Raw genomic sequence first — 17,181 nt, 5'->3', positions numbered from 1 at the left:
TGAAATCTGAGGTATATAGCTACCCGACTTAACAAGTAAATGTGTATCATCATATCAAGCTAACCTAATTTCCATAATTTGACTTTAAGGACCAAATGTAAAGATTCAAATGCGACAAGGACGCTGTGTGCCTTTAACAGCATCCTTTTATGACTTGCTCAGTATCTTCATAAAAATGGATCTAAATAGCCCAGAATTTTTAGTAAAATATTTGCCTTTAAGTTGCTGTAGATACAATTTATCAGTTCGAACAAACACGTTTCGATGTGGTTAACATTTCAAGTATTTTATACCACTAATCATTTTGGGGTTATGTAATGCTTTACAAAAGTATGCTTTAAAAGTTTATATTTTATTCCTCTCAACGGCTCTCCATATTAATTCTAGCTCGAGTATTCATATAATTCATGGTTAACCTATCAGCGGCTATCAGAAGTATGATAATGATTCTTTTGGTTACCCGATAGATCTTTTCTTTTTAGAGGGGGGGGGGGGGGAGATTGCAATGACTGTAATGTCATGGGCCCAGCTGAATTGCTTGACCAGGGAAAGGTATATGTTTCAAACCAAAATGTGTAAAGGCAGTGATATGAATATGAATGTACGGCGCCTTAAATAAAAATGTCCATTTAATTCTTTTAAACTCAATTGATTCATAATATTTTTCAAAAACCATTCAAACCTGGCTGAAATGAGCATCCGAATGGAAGAAAAATCCCCTTCCCCTGCACTCTGTCAAAACCAGGCGTTCCCGGCGGTCGCTTGTAAGGTCGGTTGTGGACCTTTAATACTGATACAACAATTAGTATATTCCTACAGCAGATCCTTCAAAATTCTGTGTTCAGGCAAACCGTCGTGTGAGCACAACATTCTGATTCTACTCTTGTAAGGCGTAAGCCTACAATTTTCATTGCACGTTGAAGATTCCCCTTCATTAATGAAGGTGACATGAATATATGGTACAAGCCGTGGTTGCACATCGTTTTTTTTCTGCTTGATCTAACAGTTAGTGCCGACATGGAAACCTTCAACGCTTCAATCTGGACGACTGACTCGACGGAGGTCATTGATGTATTTTACGAAACAGACACAACCCCCAAAGAAGCCAACAGACCTGTTTTCAGCGCCACCTTCTTAATCCTCGTGTTGCTGGCTGCATCAACCGTCCTGACCAATTCCTTGATACTGGCTGCATTTTATGTCGAAAGGAAACTGCGGACGTACACCAACTACTTTATCCTGAACATGACCATTGCGGACTTCGCCGTCGGATTCCTCTGCATGCCTATCCGGTCAATGATTCACCTTTTTGACGGATGGCCCTTCGGCAAGGTGGCGAGTATTTTCTTCATGGGGTTCCAGAATTCTATTCTGGGTGTGTCCGTTTGTGGCGTTGTGACGATCTGCATAGACAGGTACATTGCGACCTTCTATCCCATTCAGCACTACCAGAAGAAGAGTATCCGCAAGGCTACAGCAGTGAATGTCTTTACCTGGGTGTCATCCTTTGGCCTCTGGATGATGATGTCCACGGCGTGGGACTTTATCCAACCAAACAACCTTGTAACATCCTCCGGTTTCTCCAGACCCAACTATTCCCTCACATACACGTCTAGCTTGTTCATGTTTGCCCTCCGATTCGGCTTGCCATTCGTCATCATGACTGGCTTGTACATAAGAATATACTTCCGGGTCAAGAACATAGGCAGTAAGCATCTCATGAAATTTATGAAAAAGAGAAAGACCAATGAAAAGGAGAGTTCGGTTACTGGTTCCGTATGTACGGACGAACAATCGAGCACTGCAACTGAAGTCAGTTTAGAAGAAGGGTTGACAGCTATTGATCAGATATTTGCACTACCAGGCATGTCCAACAACGTCGAGAAGTCCGAATCATCCAGAGGCATAATCGACAACGACAAAGGAACTGAAGATGCCAAACCTAGAAATGTCCTACCGGCAGTTGTGCCACGTGTTGGCAAAAGGTTGGCGGCATCGAAGAACCAAATTTTAAACAAACCACAACGAGAATCAAGAGCCGAGGGACAGAAAGCGATGCGGACCCTGACATTCATTGTCTTTGTCTTTATCGTGACCTGGTTACCAACCGCCGTGACCGTCACCATGTACGCCTTCTTCCCAGAATTCTACCACTACATCAAGAATAAAGTCAGGCTGTCAGAGATCACACGCTGGGTTGCTTTCAGTAACAGCCTCGTCAACCCAATGGCGTACGCCATGGCCCAGCCCTTGTTTCGACACACCATCGTCAAGATCATCCGTCGTCAAAAGATTTGACCGGTGTAACCTCTTCTTTAACATGATTGTAGCCGAAGGGTGTACCTAATCGAGAGACTAGGGAGATTTCGCTCTGTGACGTAGGTAGGATTCAAGAAAAGAGTAAGTAAAGATACCCGACAAATAAAAGCAGCTGGGAGGTCTTTATCGAAAGTTGGTGAACCAGAGTAGCAGTTTCAGAGCTGACGAAAAATTGCAATTATCAGGGATCGCAGAACGGTTTTGAAAGTGGGAGGGGGGTTGTGGCTGACCGTGCAAAAAATCACATTCCGATGGTCATTTAAACGTTTTTGTACACGGTTTTGGCCATTTCCGCGGCCCTTTAATATGTCGTTTGTCTACATTCAATTAATGAATTGCTGTTTGATTCACCAATATTCGACAAAGGCTTCTTTGTTTTTTGTCATGAAAGGCTTTTTACAATATATATTTTTATCTTCTTGAATCTCTCATACGTCGCTGTGTGAAAAAGCCATAATAGCTTAACATTAATCCACGTAGTCTCCAGGCACTCCACAGTTGTATCATAGGCCCCGTCTTACAAACAGTTACAATTGATCCGATCAACCTCAAGTATATGGAAATCCATCTATATCATTTTTTTTCTTTAGGAAATTTGCAAAATGTCCTTTGAAAACTTAGAGAAGCATATACTGAATTGACAAGAAAACAGTGAATGTACGAAGATACATATCTAGAAAATCTTTTGAACAAAAATGTATTTTAAACGTAGACATAGACATAGTTTCGGTTGATTGGATCAATCGCAACTCTTTGTAAGACGGGGCACGGGATTTATTGAAGAGCATGCTAATTACGTAACAGGTCGTAAAGATGTTCTTAAAGGTCAAGTCCACTTCAGAAAAATGTTGATTTGAATCAAAAGAGAAAAATCAGACATACACAATGCTGAAGATTTCATCAAAATCGGATGTAAAATAAGAAAGTTATGACATTTCAAAGTTTTGCTTATTTTTAACAAAATAGTTATATGAACGAGCCAGTTACATTCAAATGAGAGAGTCGATGATGTCACTCACTCACTATTTCTTTTTTTTATTGTTTGAATTATACAATTTTTCATTTTTTACGAATTTGATGATTAGGACCTCCTTGCCTGAAGCACAAAATGTTAAAATAATGGAATTCCACGTGTTCAGGGAGGAATGAAACTTCATTTCACATGACAATGACAACTTCATCGACTCTCTCATTTTGGATATAACTGGCTTGTTCATATAACATTTTATGAAATGAAGCGAAAATTCAAAATGTCATAACTTTCTTATTTTACATCCGATTTTGATGAAATTTTCAGTGTTATGCTTGTTGAATTTTTCTCTTTTTATTTAAATCAAGTTTTTGTTGGGGTGGACTTGTCCTTTAAAGATAGACACGGCTTCGTCTCACCATGGACCTCTTACGATATTTGTGATAGGTCCATGGTCTCACAAACATTGATCCTATTAATAATGTTATAATCCTATCTATGTTTAATTTATTATTTTCCCCATTGACCAATTTCAACTAAAGAGCAAGTTTATTCATAATTTATACACTAAATTTAATCCGGCCTAATTCAGCCTCAACATCATGTCATTTGATCACTCTTATATGGTTTTCTTATTGTCCTATATCCCATTATTTATGGTAGATGCAGTATTATTTGCAATTTTAAATTTACGATTGCTTTAATGTTTGATGCTTATCATTCTAATGCTTGTAGATACATAATGATATGATTGGGGAAGTATTGTGGGGGTTGACTTGAGGTGACAAAGTCACATGAATGACCATTGCATTTTGCCGATTCTAAATATCTTCATCTTATTTTTATTTTCACCACTACTGTTATGACCTGGATGGGGTTGGGAGGTTTGGGGAGGAAGACCTGTGGGTTATGGCTATTAAGTTAGCCTTTTCCATACCCAGGCAGCCTCTCCAACTCTCATCCAGGTCTTATTTTCTCTATCATGTACAAGTTTGATTGATCTTGTCTTTGATCTGTTTGTATTCTTTGTCTTTTGAATGCCAAATAAAATAGTAATAATAATAAAAATTAATCGCAACTATGGAAAGACAACAACGCAAACATCTATAATTTATTACTTCAAAACATTTCTAGATATTACTTTCTTGACCCAATTTTTGTGGTTGTTACTACAGGGACGTTAAAAACGATTCCGATATGCTACATTTCTATTTATAAAACGGGTTCAAGGATGTAGCCAATGGTGAGTGCGTATTCAAGTCACGTGTTCATGCTTTAATTATGCGCAACCTTCCAGTCGTGCATTTTTCGTGCAGCACTGTGCATTTTTTGTGCAGCACTATGCAATTTTTGTGCAGCATTAGTTCCAATAGCACGTAAAAACTGATACGCGTTCAGTAAAAGAGGCTGGCTAGGATTTTGATGCGCTTACTTAGGCGCGCATAGTAGATACGCCTGTGATGTCATAATTGATAGTCTTGTGATCTCTTCGTCTGTGCGATCGTACACAAGTTGGAGGGATTTGAACAAGATTTCCATGAAAAATTCTTTTTGCCGACCCGTTTTATAAAACAATTAATGCACATTTTAAGATTCGTGATGTTAGTGACGATGCGAGCAACTCTCGGGCATTCACAATATTATGCAAAAGCACTCGGCGCAAGCGCCTCTTGCTTTCGCATAATTGTAAATACCCTCGAGTGTGCTGCATCGTCATAACACACTCATAAATGTGCATTAATTGTATAATATGAATTTGAGAAAATTAACCACAACTATTGATTGGTAAGAAGATTTCTCGTTTACCGCTTTCATTAGATAATTCAAGATTGAATTATGTGCTCTGTAAATAATTTTTGACAATATTTTATATTCACTATTCACATTCATGTAAAAATTCATAATTTTCTGCATTATCAAGATTGGACGAATTAGTATCATCAATGTGATCATCATATACAACATATATATTGATCACTAGTTTCCAGATTATAGCACACACATAATGCTATCAAATTACTTAATTTTAGAAGTAACCAAATAAAAATATTAGTGGCTCAATGTAATACGCACATTATATATATTCTGAAAGGCATATTTAACAATTCCCATTTTGGTAAATATGTGTGATATTTAATTGCACAATTTTTATTCATTTGAACATTTAAGACGATTAATTGATGTATTTTAATGTTTGTATGAATGGCAATATGGTAATTTTAAGATTATATTAAACACGGAAGCTTGCATTCGTAACAAAAAAAAAATGCTCATACCATTTTTTTGCTGATTATATATCATGATTATATTGTATACATCATTTATTATTCTGTATATTGCAAGCAATGTAAATATTTTTGACAATATATTGTGAACGCAGAAAAAAAATCGATTTAAAAAAAAAATCTGACTGTATAGCGGAGGCCACTGCATGCCGACGAATGATAAAAGCTAAATTTCGTGGCCAAGTAACCAAGATAAAATGAATTTTTACGATGCGATAATTTTCAAACGAAATGGGACGTCAAATGAGAAATTATGAAATTTGAAAGTTAGGTTAAATCTTCTCAAATCAGTGATTAGCACAAGACAGGTCGTATGCAAATGAAGAAAACCAATGACGACACGTACCATTCTCTCTTTTGTATTTTATTAGCTAAAATATAAAATTCTCCCATTCTGATATCTGGGACCTGATCTTCAAACATGATCTGAAATCCTTTAATTTTAATTGGCTGGTAATTCATTTGTCATAGACAATGGGGTTTTGGTATTTTGACAAGTCTTAATGACACGGTAGCATGAAATGATGTAAAGCACATCATAGTTTAATCGTACTTGTAAATACTTACATACCTTAACAGTTATATTCACCATAAAATGCAATTTGGAATAGTGAGAAATGTTGAGACGATATAACGATGCAATTTTGAGTAAACTTCCGGTTCTTCTTAACGATCGTTTCAATTCCGAGCTACGTTTGGAAAACAACGATAACTTTGTCGAAAATTGTTAAATCAAACCATTAGTTTAACGCTTGAGGAAAGTGCTCTTAATTAATTCTCGACAAAGACCTTTTCGTTGTTCTTTGTCATGATGGGAACAATACATTTACCCATTTTATGAATCATCCGTACATCGCTGAACGGAAAATCCCTAATATTTCTGGGGGGTGATTCACAAAGATTTAAGTATGACTTAAGTCGGACTTAAATGCCGACGCGTACAAGATATGCAACGCGCGATCTTATTGATAGATACGCAGTAGTGCGCGTCCTCATGACAGGATCTGACCAATGCGGTCAAGCCTTTCATACCGTACGCAACCCGGTATTTAAGTGCGACTCTAAGTCATACTTAAATCTTTGTGAAACACCCCCAGAGTGGTGTTTCATAAAGCTGTTCGTAAGTTAAGAACGACTTTAAGAACGACTGGTGATCCTTTCTTGTGGTACATGGTATATACATTGGCGATGGTTTAGCGCGTAAGATAGGATCACCAGTCGTTCTTAAAGTCGCTCTTAACTTACGAACAGCTTTATGAAACGGCCCCCGGGTCCCAGCCCACTAGTAATTGAATTCCAAAGACTGCATGTATGATGCTTGACTTGATCACTGCAATTCAAACATGCATATCTTTCATCTTATTAACTCCATTATTTAAATCAAAAGCTCGCACTGATATGAAACATCATCAGCGGCCAGTTGCAAACAGAGTTGTAATTAAATGTAACTCTAAAAATCAAATGCAAATTGATTCCCAACCAACCAGATGCGTGCATTTTGGACTTAGGCCTACATTTGATTGCTTGAAATGTATTTAAATGCAACTCTTTCTCCTACAGGCCCCAGATGCTGTTTGTGTACAGCGCTGTAAATAAAGAGTTTGCGCAGCCACTACGGAGACGCTTTCTGGAACGTAGAACATCTATTGACCAAAACCCTTCCATCAAAAAGAAGTCTTGGTCGAAAATCGGGGTATTAACACAGTACTCTCGTCTGTGACTCTGGACAGATGACATATTTGCATTTTCTCTGCTCCGAATCTCAGGACGAGCAGCTGTCCCAATTCACCAATTTTCGACAAAGTCCTCCCAAGCTTTTATTGTGATTTGGCTTACATTTTCAATGCATTTGCTGTGTGCTATAATGTTAACCACGAAAGTCATTAAATTGATGTCATTAAAATGCACTTGTGAAGTTGTGACAAATTACGTGAAGTTTTGTTTTCTTTTTGTTGAATTCACTGTATAGTCGCCATCAGTACTTTTGAAATACAAACATTGATTTAGCGTCACACATCACAAGTTGAGTTGGGGATATACATGTCAGTTGAATCCATTCACGTGGCTTAGTAACCGAGTCCAAGCCCTCGGTGACGACCTCAACTGCATGGCCAGTATACTTTCTAATTTTAACCTGCCCGTTCTTTGTCTTGATCGCCACGTATATGCTATCCCGCGAATCGACTGTGATGAACTGTCTGGCGTCCTTCACCCCTGGCATCCTACTGACGATGTCCCCGCCAGGATCAAGGACACTGACTGCGTCTTCGTTTCCTCTCAACGAGTTGGTGACGGCTATGTTGCCTGTCTGCATCAAGGCGATGCTCCACGGATCCACGGCCGTTTTAATGGTCCTGGTTCGTGCCCCACTAACAGGGTCCACCACCTCGATTTCTTTAAATCCACGTAGTCCGATGTATATGTTATCCTGTGGGTCGATGCTCAGCGATCGGTGAGTACCAGAAATCCGCAGTGCGTACAAGGGCCTGGCCACCGACTGCCTTCCGCGGTATTTGCATGTATATATCTTGACCGACTTCACGTCGTCGTTGCAGATCACCAAGGTCCCATCGCTCAACCGCGTGAGGCTTCTGATTTTCAGGTGGTCTAGAATCCTTTCCCGCTTTTCAGTGTCGATGTTGATGATATCGATGCCGCCGGATCTGTATCCAACAGCCACGCAGTTCCCGGGTAACGCCAAACATGCTTTGAACCACTCTGCTTTATCGGTTGGAAGATCAATTGTTTTTACCAAGTGCCATTCAGCGATGCCACCATCGGTACTGTCGGTCAAATTGATATCTTTAAATTCCTCGAGAACATCCTCTGTGAAAAGAGTAAAAATGAGATCATTTCAAGTCAAGTCCACCGGCACCCAAGAAAAATGTTTATTTAATCAACAGAGAAATATCCGACAAGTATATAACGCTGAAAATGTAAAAATGAAAATCGGATATAAAATAAGAAAATTATGACATGTTAAAGTTTTACTAGTTATATGAACCAGTCAGTTACATGCAAATAAGACAGTCGATAATGACCCTCATTATTTTTTATAGCTATCTTGTGCATTAACAGATTCAAATATAATTTGACAGTTAAATCCAGAAATGCATTTATCGGAAAAAAAAAATAAAAAGTTAGTTTGTATTCTATGCTTGGGTGGATGTGGTATCTTTTTTTAACCGGGTGTCTATATGGTGGTTGGCCTACGTCAACATCTACTTTTGATGAATCTCGACCCAATCGAGATATCGGATACAGAATAGAAGTGAGTTTGACTTGGAGTCACTAGCGCATCCAGCATCAACTATTGCAAAGCAATGTATGGGCCCATGCACAAGCATAATAGAGTCACTATCGTCCCCAGACAATTGGGCCCATGAAATGCTTTTAAGGATCTCATGCTGGATACGCGCCTGCTAGGAGTAATCTGGGGCCCGTCTCATAAAGAACTTGCAACTGTTGTAACTTTGCCATTATGGCAACTACCATGGTAACCTTGATTCTGATTGGCTGCTGATCCCTGTTACCATGGTAGTTGCCATTATGACAAAGTTACAACAGCTGCAAGTCCTGTATGAAACGGGCCCCAGATGAACATTATGTTAATGGTACATGGCTTGTTACAGAAACAGTTGCAATCAAACGCATATCTAAAAGTCAAACACATTTGGTTTTCAATCAATTAAAACAGCGCATTTAGGAATTGCTTCTTTGTTTAAATTTATGTTATTTTTAAGTTTCGTTTTAATGAAACGCTATCTGCAACGGGCAGCTGGGCCAGGTTTTCTACAAACCTATGTGAAGCAGGGACGACTGCATAGCCTTAGGGGACGCCATCATATCCATTCGCCTTGGATAAAATGGAATATCCCTTTTAATTGTAATCATATCAAGAGAGAGCACATACTGATTGAGGTCCTTATACCTTGTATATAAACTTCCTGGGACAGATCAACGCGTTGTACGTGTTTGAAAGCGTCTGCTAGTCGTTTTCTGATTGCGGCAGGTTTCCCGCTCTGATTCTTTCGCCAACGTATCAGCATCGTTGTCAGTGCGCCCTCAATGTTGTTCGGATTGTCATGTTTAAAGTGGCTGAGTTTGGAGTCTTGGAAACCTAGTCTCAGTCCCAGCTTATAATAATCCTCAGGGTACAGCTTAGACGCTAGTTCCACCAACTCAAGGTCCCTGAGATCATCGTCATTTGGGTCTTGAGAGCTTATGAAATAAAATGAACAAATATTGAAAATCATTTGTTAAAGTACTATATATCGTTGACACGAGTTCATTTTTAAGGCTGCCATTCTCTACAGAAGCAAGACTGGTCTTAAACACTTGAGCCCTAAAGACTTGGGGTATCATTCCAGCAAATATTGGAAACCATTGTGACTGGAATAAGTGAATCATTTTAAATATAATGTTCGTATATAGGCCTATTTTTCATTTCATTTCATTTCGTTTATTTCCACAATAACAGCAAAGATAATTATTTTACAACAGAAATATGAGTATAGAATAAATTAACAATTAGAAATATTGAAATAGTTCACAAAGGTCCAGTACACAGATATAATGTATAATTGAATTTTAGAAAGTTCAGTTTTAACTTAAATGCTAGCTGTATATTGTGGGGGAAACCTTGGAAAGCGGAGCTTGTAATTCAGGTTCCCCAAAATAATATTACAGTATCATTAATTAATGAAAATGGTATAAAAAGATACAAACTAGACGGGACGATACAAGACTACACTAAACGGGACAAGTACATCAGAACAACTCAAGCACAAACATGGGACAATGAACAGCCTCCTGCAGGAAAATCATAGTGTAACATTATAGTTATTTATCAGTGTAGTCTTAAGCTTATGTTTGAACGAAAATAAGCTTGGTGTCAGTTTTAAAGATTCATCTAGAGAATTCCAAAAATGGGGACCAGTATAAACAATAGTCTTCTGTTTGTAAAAAGTTCTGAGCTTCGGAAGATGGAAAGATGACGATAATCTGGTGGGGTAGCTGTGCAAAATCTCGTTTCTTAAAAACAGTAAACTTAAGGAAGTTGGCAGCTCTCCTTGGTTTAACTGAAACATAAAGCAGCCCAGGCGAAGAGAGTACAAATCCTGTATTTTTAAAACTTTATTGGAGAAGAACAATTGATCTGAGTGAGCTAATCTGTGTTTATGACAAATGATTCTCATTATTCTTTTCTGTGTAAGTAGTAGTCTATCCAACTGATTTCTAGAGGAACTGCCCCAAGCTAATATCCCATAATTTAAGTAAGAAAGAATAAGGGTATTATACAAATTTGATAAAACGTTTGGAGGCAAAAAAGTTTTTAGTTTGTTTATGACGCCAACATTTCTAGATAAATTTTTGATAAATACGTAATGTGCGGCTTCCATGAAAATTTGTTATCTATATATCATGTATATAGACCAAGAAATTTCGTTGAATCGACAATATCGATTAAAATATTATTAAGAAAGACGTTCCTGGGTAGAGCTGTGATTGAATTACTAAAAAGCATGCACTGGGTCTTTGCAACATTTAAAGAAAGTTTGTTACAACAGATCCATTCATGAATACATCTGAGTTCAGTATTTAATATGTTTACAAGAGTATCAGGATTTTTATGTGAAAAGAAAACACTGGTGTCATCTGCATATAATATGAAAGACAAGGCCTTTGATGAATCCTGAAAATCGTTGATATATAGAATGAATAATAATGGCCCCAAAAGCGAACCCTGGGGTACTCCGCAAATCATGTCATTATAATCGGAATTAGAATTGTTTATGGAGACAAACTGTTTTCTTCCAGTAAGATAACTTCTGTACCACTCCAAGGCCTTCCCCCTAATTCCATAATGTGATAGTTTAGACAATAAGATTTCATGGTCAATGGTGTCAAAGGCCTTGGAGAGGTCCAGAAAGATACCAAGAGTGTGAAGGTGGTCGTCAACAGCAGTCGCTATATGATTAATGAAATATAAGATTGCATGTGTTGTTGAATGCTTTTGCCTAAAGCCAAATTGTGATTCTGATAAAAGACCAAAACTCCTCACAAATTTTATTGTACGATTGTATATAATTTTTTCTAAGACTTTGGAAATAGAAGATAAGAGAGATATAGGTCTATAATTACTTATATCGGACGGATCTCCCTTTTTGTAGATAGGAACTACCTTCGCAATTTTCATTCGGTCGGGAACTATACCATTAACAAGAGATAAATTCATGACGTGTTCTAAAGGAATAACAATTTCGTTAATGATATCTTTTAACAAGTCATTACTTATTTCATCATAGCCTGGACTTTTTTTACTTTTAAGTTCTTTTACTATCTTTATGATTTCATTAGCATCGGTTGGAATAAAAAATAGTGAATGTGGGTTTTGGTTCTTTAGAAAGCATTCAAAGGTTTTATCTGTGTGTGGTATTTCGTTGGCAAGATTTGGACCAATGCCTGAGAAATAATTATTAAAGTTCATAGCTATATCAAAATTATCATCAATAACTGAATTGTTGATCTTCACATGTTTTATAGTATTGCGATCTTTTTTCTTATTTAAGACATCATTGATTACTTTCCATGTATCTTTTATATTATTTGAACTCGCTGCAAATTTAGAACAATAAAATTTCTTTTTTTCAGATCTCAAAAGAGTTGTCAAGGTGTTTTTATATTTGACGTATTTTTCACGAGCAGCATCTGACGGGTTTGCACGATACTTGTAATAAAGGTTATTTTTTCTATTGATAGATCTTAAAAGTGATTTACTAACCCAGGGGTTTCGTGGTGTCCGTTTGTTGTTTGGTTTATATTTTACAAGAGGGATACATTCATTAAAAGAATCGAGAAGGATAGTCATGAAATTATCATATGATTCGTTAACATCGTTTGTAACTAATACTTCGTTCCATTTGAGTGAACTTAGCTTATCCTTGAGTTTGGCAATCTTTTCAGGGGTAATTTTCCTAACCATTTTTACATGAGAAGAGTACGAGTTGTTATCAAAGAGAGATAGTATCCTAGCGAAAATAAGAAAATGGTCAGAGATGTCAGACAGAATGACACCAGAATCAATTTCTCTCTCAACGTTTGAAAAAATATTGTCAATTAAAGTTCCTGAATGAGAAGAAAATCTAGTGGGTCTGGTAATCAACGGAATAAATGAAAATGATAATAAAGTGTTTAGAAAATCTTGAGAGAAATTATCCTCTCTGCATTTTAAGAGGTCAACATTAAAATCGCCCATCAAAAAGCAATGTTTATTTTGAAGCAAAGGATTAGAAAGCAGTTGTTGTAATTCATTTAGAAACGTATTATGATCGGAAGAAGGTGGACGATAAACTGTACCTATAACTACGTTTTTTCTTTTGGATAATGTTATTTCGATAAAAACCGTCTCCATCGTTTCATTCATCAGATTTAAGTCATGAAGTACAATGTAATGCAGGTGTATTGGAACGTACAGTGCTACTCCACCACCTCGCCTATTTACTCTATTATTAAATATAAGGTTATGCTGAGACAAGGAATGTATAGTGTGAGGAGCATCCGTAAACCAGGTTTCGGTCAGGCCAATAACAAAAGAATCTACTTTAGTATTATCTAATAATAAGCTCAGTTGTTCGAAATTTTTATTTGCACTGCGGATGTTAAGATGCAAAAGGTTCAAGTCATTCTTTCCAGCTGACTTTAAATTGTTGACAAATTGGTTCTGGGTGTAGTATTGAGATTTAACAAAGGATTTGTCATTGACATCAAAAGTATATTCAAATTCTTCTACGTTGTTCATAGTGTCAGAAATATTTTGTTCATATTGTTCGTCAGAAATCGAAAAACTGCCAGCATTTTGCTGTAATTGAAAAAGAAGGTTCAAATCAAAGTCACTGACATCACTAAATGGAAAACTACTCATGCCAAGTAAAACAAGACTGAAAAATTAATATTTCCAGGTGAAGCAAGACTACATAATCAATTGAGGTTAAACAAATAAGGAGCACCAAAGAAACTTCAGGCAACAGCTGCAGAAGGCCACATAGAACGAATAAACAGAACATGAATTTGAACGGAAAATTTAAGCACATATAACTACAACGATAAGCATACGTGTAGATTTTCCTCTGTAGATGGCAGCTAAATCAGCTGTGGCTTTCAGCCTATGCCCTATACATGTATACAAAGATCAATATCATTTGCAATTAAATCTTGTAATAATCTTGACTGAATGAACTTAACAATTATGTTATACAGTACCATCACAGTGAGCATGATGAGAGAAAAAAAAAAAATAGTGAGCACATTGTAGGTAAGCATTCCAATAAAAAATTCTGCTTTTCATGGTGGAAAGGAAAAGAAGATAGAAGTAAATTGAAAGAGAGAGAGAGAGAGAAAGAGAGAGAAAACCACGCATACGATCTGTTACATAATTATATACAGCATTAAAGCTATAATCTTTCGGTGTTGATGGAAATTCAAACGAGTGTTGTTAGCGGTATCATTCCCACCATGATACTAAAATTATTTTTCTTTTCTTACTCTCTCTCTCTTCCTTTTCAAAGACAGCAACTAGAAAAAAAAAAGCTCATTCCCAATACGGAAACACCCATTCTATATACTTCACATTAGCGTTTGACTAACCAAAACAGATCTGGCTGTGTGCATCAAAGTTCACATGTTTACGAATTTACTTTTTCACTCCCCGAGCAACCAACCAAGAAGCCACCGAGTCGGCCAAGGGACGAATCCGTCACAATTTAGTACACTGTTCTACTCAATATTCTTCATGCTTTAGTTTCCAAGTCGGCAAACTCAACCCCAATCCAGCCCGATTTTAGTGGATCGATACCCAATACTGAGAAATGGTCCATATTGGCCCGGGATTTTTTTTTAATATGTAAATTATTATGAATAGTACTTGAATTATTGCATTTAATGTTGACATTTTACTCCTGAAATATTAAAGACTGACATCACTGACTATTAAAATACTTATGAATCGTCCGACCTGTGGAATACGTATAATAATATTGAAAATCATTGTAAGAATAATCTAATTACTTCATATGTAATGTTGGGAATCTATTAGAATGACTACAAATACTTCCGTATCATACACATTGGAGGTGTTTTCCACAAAGATTGACAACTATTGTGATTAACTTTTAGTATAATCAAATTTTATCGTTGCCATTCTATGCTAAAGCAAGACTGAGCTCGAACACCTACAAATCGTCCACAATGATGTTGGGTACATTTTAACGAATATTGAAAACAATGATGGTAGAAGTAAGTCATCAATTAATTTAAATCGTAAAAAAGGGAATAAATATAAACGTATATGGAAGAGCACCCAGGACAAATTTGAGTAAACAGAACGAATAGGGCTACCATATATAACATAGAGTACAATAACAAAATAGTATATAAAATACAGTACATTACTGTAATTACCGTAATTACCAGGAGTTGAAAAAAAAACAGTTGAAAAACATGAAATTGTAATGGAAAGCTACTGTTGAAGAAGAAGAAGAAGAAAAACAAGAGCTAAAGCAATTGAGAGGGTGGGGGATGACTAAACAGAAAAAAGATGGTATACATACAAAGATGTAATAAAGAAAATAAGTGTGACCTCCGTATTGATTGCACATAATACTCCAAAACAATTAAATCGCTAGTTTACAGCATTATTTTTATTTTTATAGCTCATAAACGCAAGTTATATTTGGTCAATTTATATATTGTAATTATGTTGTGGGTGATATGGGGAGGAATTTTTTTCATATACATTATCTTTTTGGCACCGAAGTATGACGTCACCAATATTCCCTTCCACATCCGGACAAATTCAACAGCACACACCGACAGAGCATGGTGGAGTACCCCCTAAGACCGTAATAAAAATTGAGTCATTTAATATGTAATTTAATAACTCCCAGCCCCTTTGGTAAATCAAGCAAAATACATTTAATAGTGCATAATGCAATGGAGGCGCGATAGCTCAGTCGGTCGAGCGGGGGTTTCGGATTCCGGTGACCCGGGTTCGATTCCCAAGTGGCGCGCTAGTGCCCTTTGGTAAGGCATTTATCCTCATTACCAGGTCCCTCGGAGAGGACCTTAAGCCGTCGGTCCCCTGGTTGCTTGCTCACAGGCATTCGTGCTTTCTATTAGTCAGGTAAAAACCTCGGTATGACATAAATTATAAATCGTTGTATGCATTGGTCCCGTCTTACATAGAGTTAGATCTAATCCGATCAATCTCAATTCTATGGAAATCCATCATTGTCATAATGAATATTTTCTACAAGAAATTTGAACAATGTCCTTTGTAAACAAAGAGAAGCAAACTGGATTTTCAAGAAAACAATGAATGTATGAATATACATCGTAGTTAGAAAATATTTTGAAAAAAAACATGCATAAAGATGTTGATGTTGCTGGCTTTCCATAGTTGTGATTGATTGGATCAATGGGAATTCTTTGTAAGATGGGGCCCAGTATTGAGTATCTGCAAAGGTATCAAATGTTGTAATAACCCATGGTCAGCTTCCATGTGAAACTTGATACCATTGAGTGATTTGTAAAAGAGCACGCCGGGTTTAAAAAAAATATGACTTGTATTGCAGGTCCACATGCTTGGATAAATAGAAAAAAGTAAAAACCTACCAGCAAAAACTAACCATGAAATGCGGATTTGGTGTTATTTTGATAAAAGAAAAGCATGCATGCTGTCGTAACCATAATGAGATCACGTCTCCAATATTTTTAAACATTCGCAAATTTTTTAAACATAAAAAATACAACCGTATTGTGCTTTCCTCGTTACAAAATGTGTTAGAGCAAAAGGGGATCTTAAAACTGAAATAGGTAATCAATGTATATTCATGATTACTGCAATTATGTATTATTAGTAGTTACTGATCGAAATAGGAATAACGTAAGATTTCATCCGATATTGATACATATTATTATGATTATGATGAAGGCCCGGAATTAAGGTTGTTTTATTATCTTTATTGTTATTATTATTATTTTTTATATATATATGCATTGTTTGTAATAATTGTGTAAATATGTTTTTATGAGAATGGAATAAATGCTCAATCAATCAATCAATCAATCAATCAATCAATCAATTATTGTTATCATTATTACTGTATTTTCATCAATATCATTATTTTAGGTGTTTTTGTACATGTTATTAACATCATCAGTAAACGAATGAAAAATTTACATAAAATATACATACCTCTCCCACTGTGGCATTGGTGAAGACGAAGCCATGTTTCAAAGTTAACGGGCTCTAAACACAATGATGAATATTAAAGGAAAGAGATAAAGAAATCATAGAAATTATTAAACAATATACTATATATGTTCGGTTCCCCCATTGACCGCGGTGCATACATTCGTAATTCCGAAGCTTCGTAATTCCGAAGGTTCGGTTATTCCGAAGGTTCGTCAATCCGAAGGTTCGTAATTCCGAAGGTTCGTCAATCCGAAAACGAAATAAGGTTCGTAATTCCGAAGGTTCGTTAATCCGAAAACGAAATAAGGTTCGTAATTCCGAAGGTTCGTTAATCCGAAAAAGAAATGAGGTTC

At 36.6% G+C, this 17,181-nt stretch overlaps 2 protein-coding genes across 2 annotated transcripts; one reads left to right on the top strand and one right to left on the bottom strand.

Annotated features, from left to right (window-relative positions):
* Nucleotides 1-965: 965 nt before the first annotated feature.
* Nucleotides 966-2,298, top strand: LOC121421847 (muscarinic acetylcholine receptor gar-3-like). Its single transcript, XM_041616648.1, has one exon. It carries the CDS (start codon nt 1,018-1,020, stop codon nt 2,296-2,298), a length of 1,281 nt encoding a protein of 426 aa, XP_041472582.1. The 5' UTR covers nt 966-1,017.
* A 5,236-nt stretch (nt 2,299-7,534) lies between these two features.
* On the bottom strand, nt 7,535-16,894 carry LOC121421418. The gene is made up of 3 exons (XM_041616113.1): nt 16,829-16,894; nt 9,506-9,795; nt 7,535-8,400 (listed from the first exon to the last, which is right to left on the bottom strand). Exons 1-3 carry the CDS (start codon nt 16,861-16,863, stop codon nt 7,550-7,552), a joined length of 1,176 nt encoding a protein of 391 aa, XP_041472047.1. The 5' UTR covers nt 16,864-16,894; the 3' UTR covers nt 7,535-7,549.
* Nucleotides 16,895-17,181: the final 287 nt, after the last annotated feature.

This window comes from Lytechinus variegatus, chromosome 9, assembly GCF_018143015.1.
Source record: "Lytechinus variegatus isolate NC3 chromosome 9, Lvar_3.0, whole genome shotgun sequence".
Taxonomy (NCBI): Eukaryota; Metazoa; Echinodermata; class Echinoidea; order Temnopleuroida; family Toxopneustidae; genus Lytechinus; species Lytechinus variegatus.
Note: the sequence above shows the minus strand (reverse complement) of the source record. Positions and strands in the feature narration are given on the sequence as shown.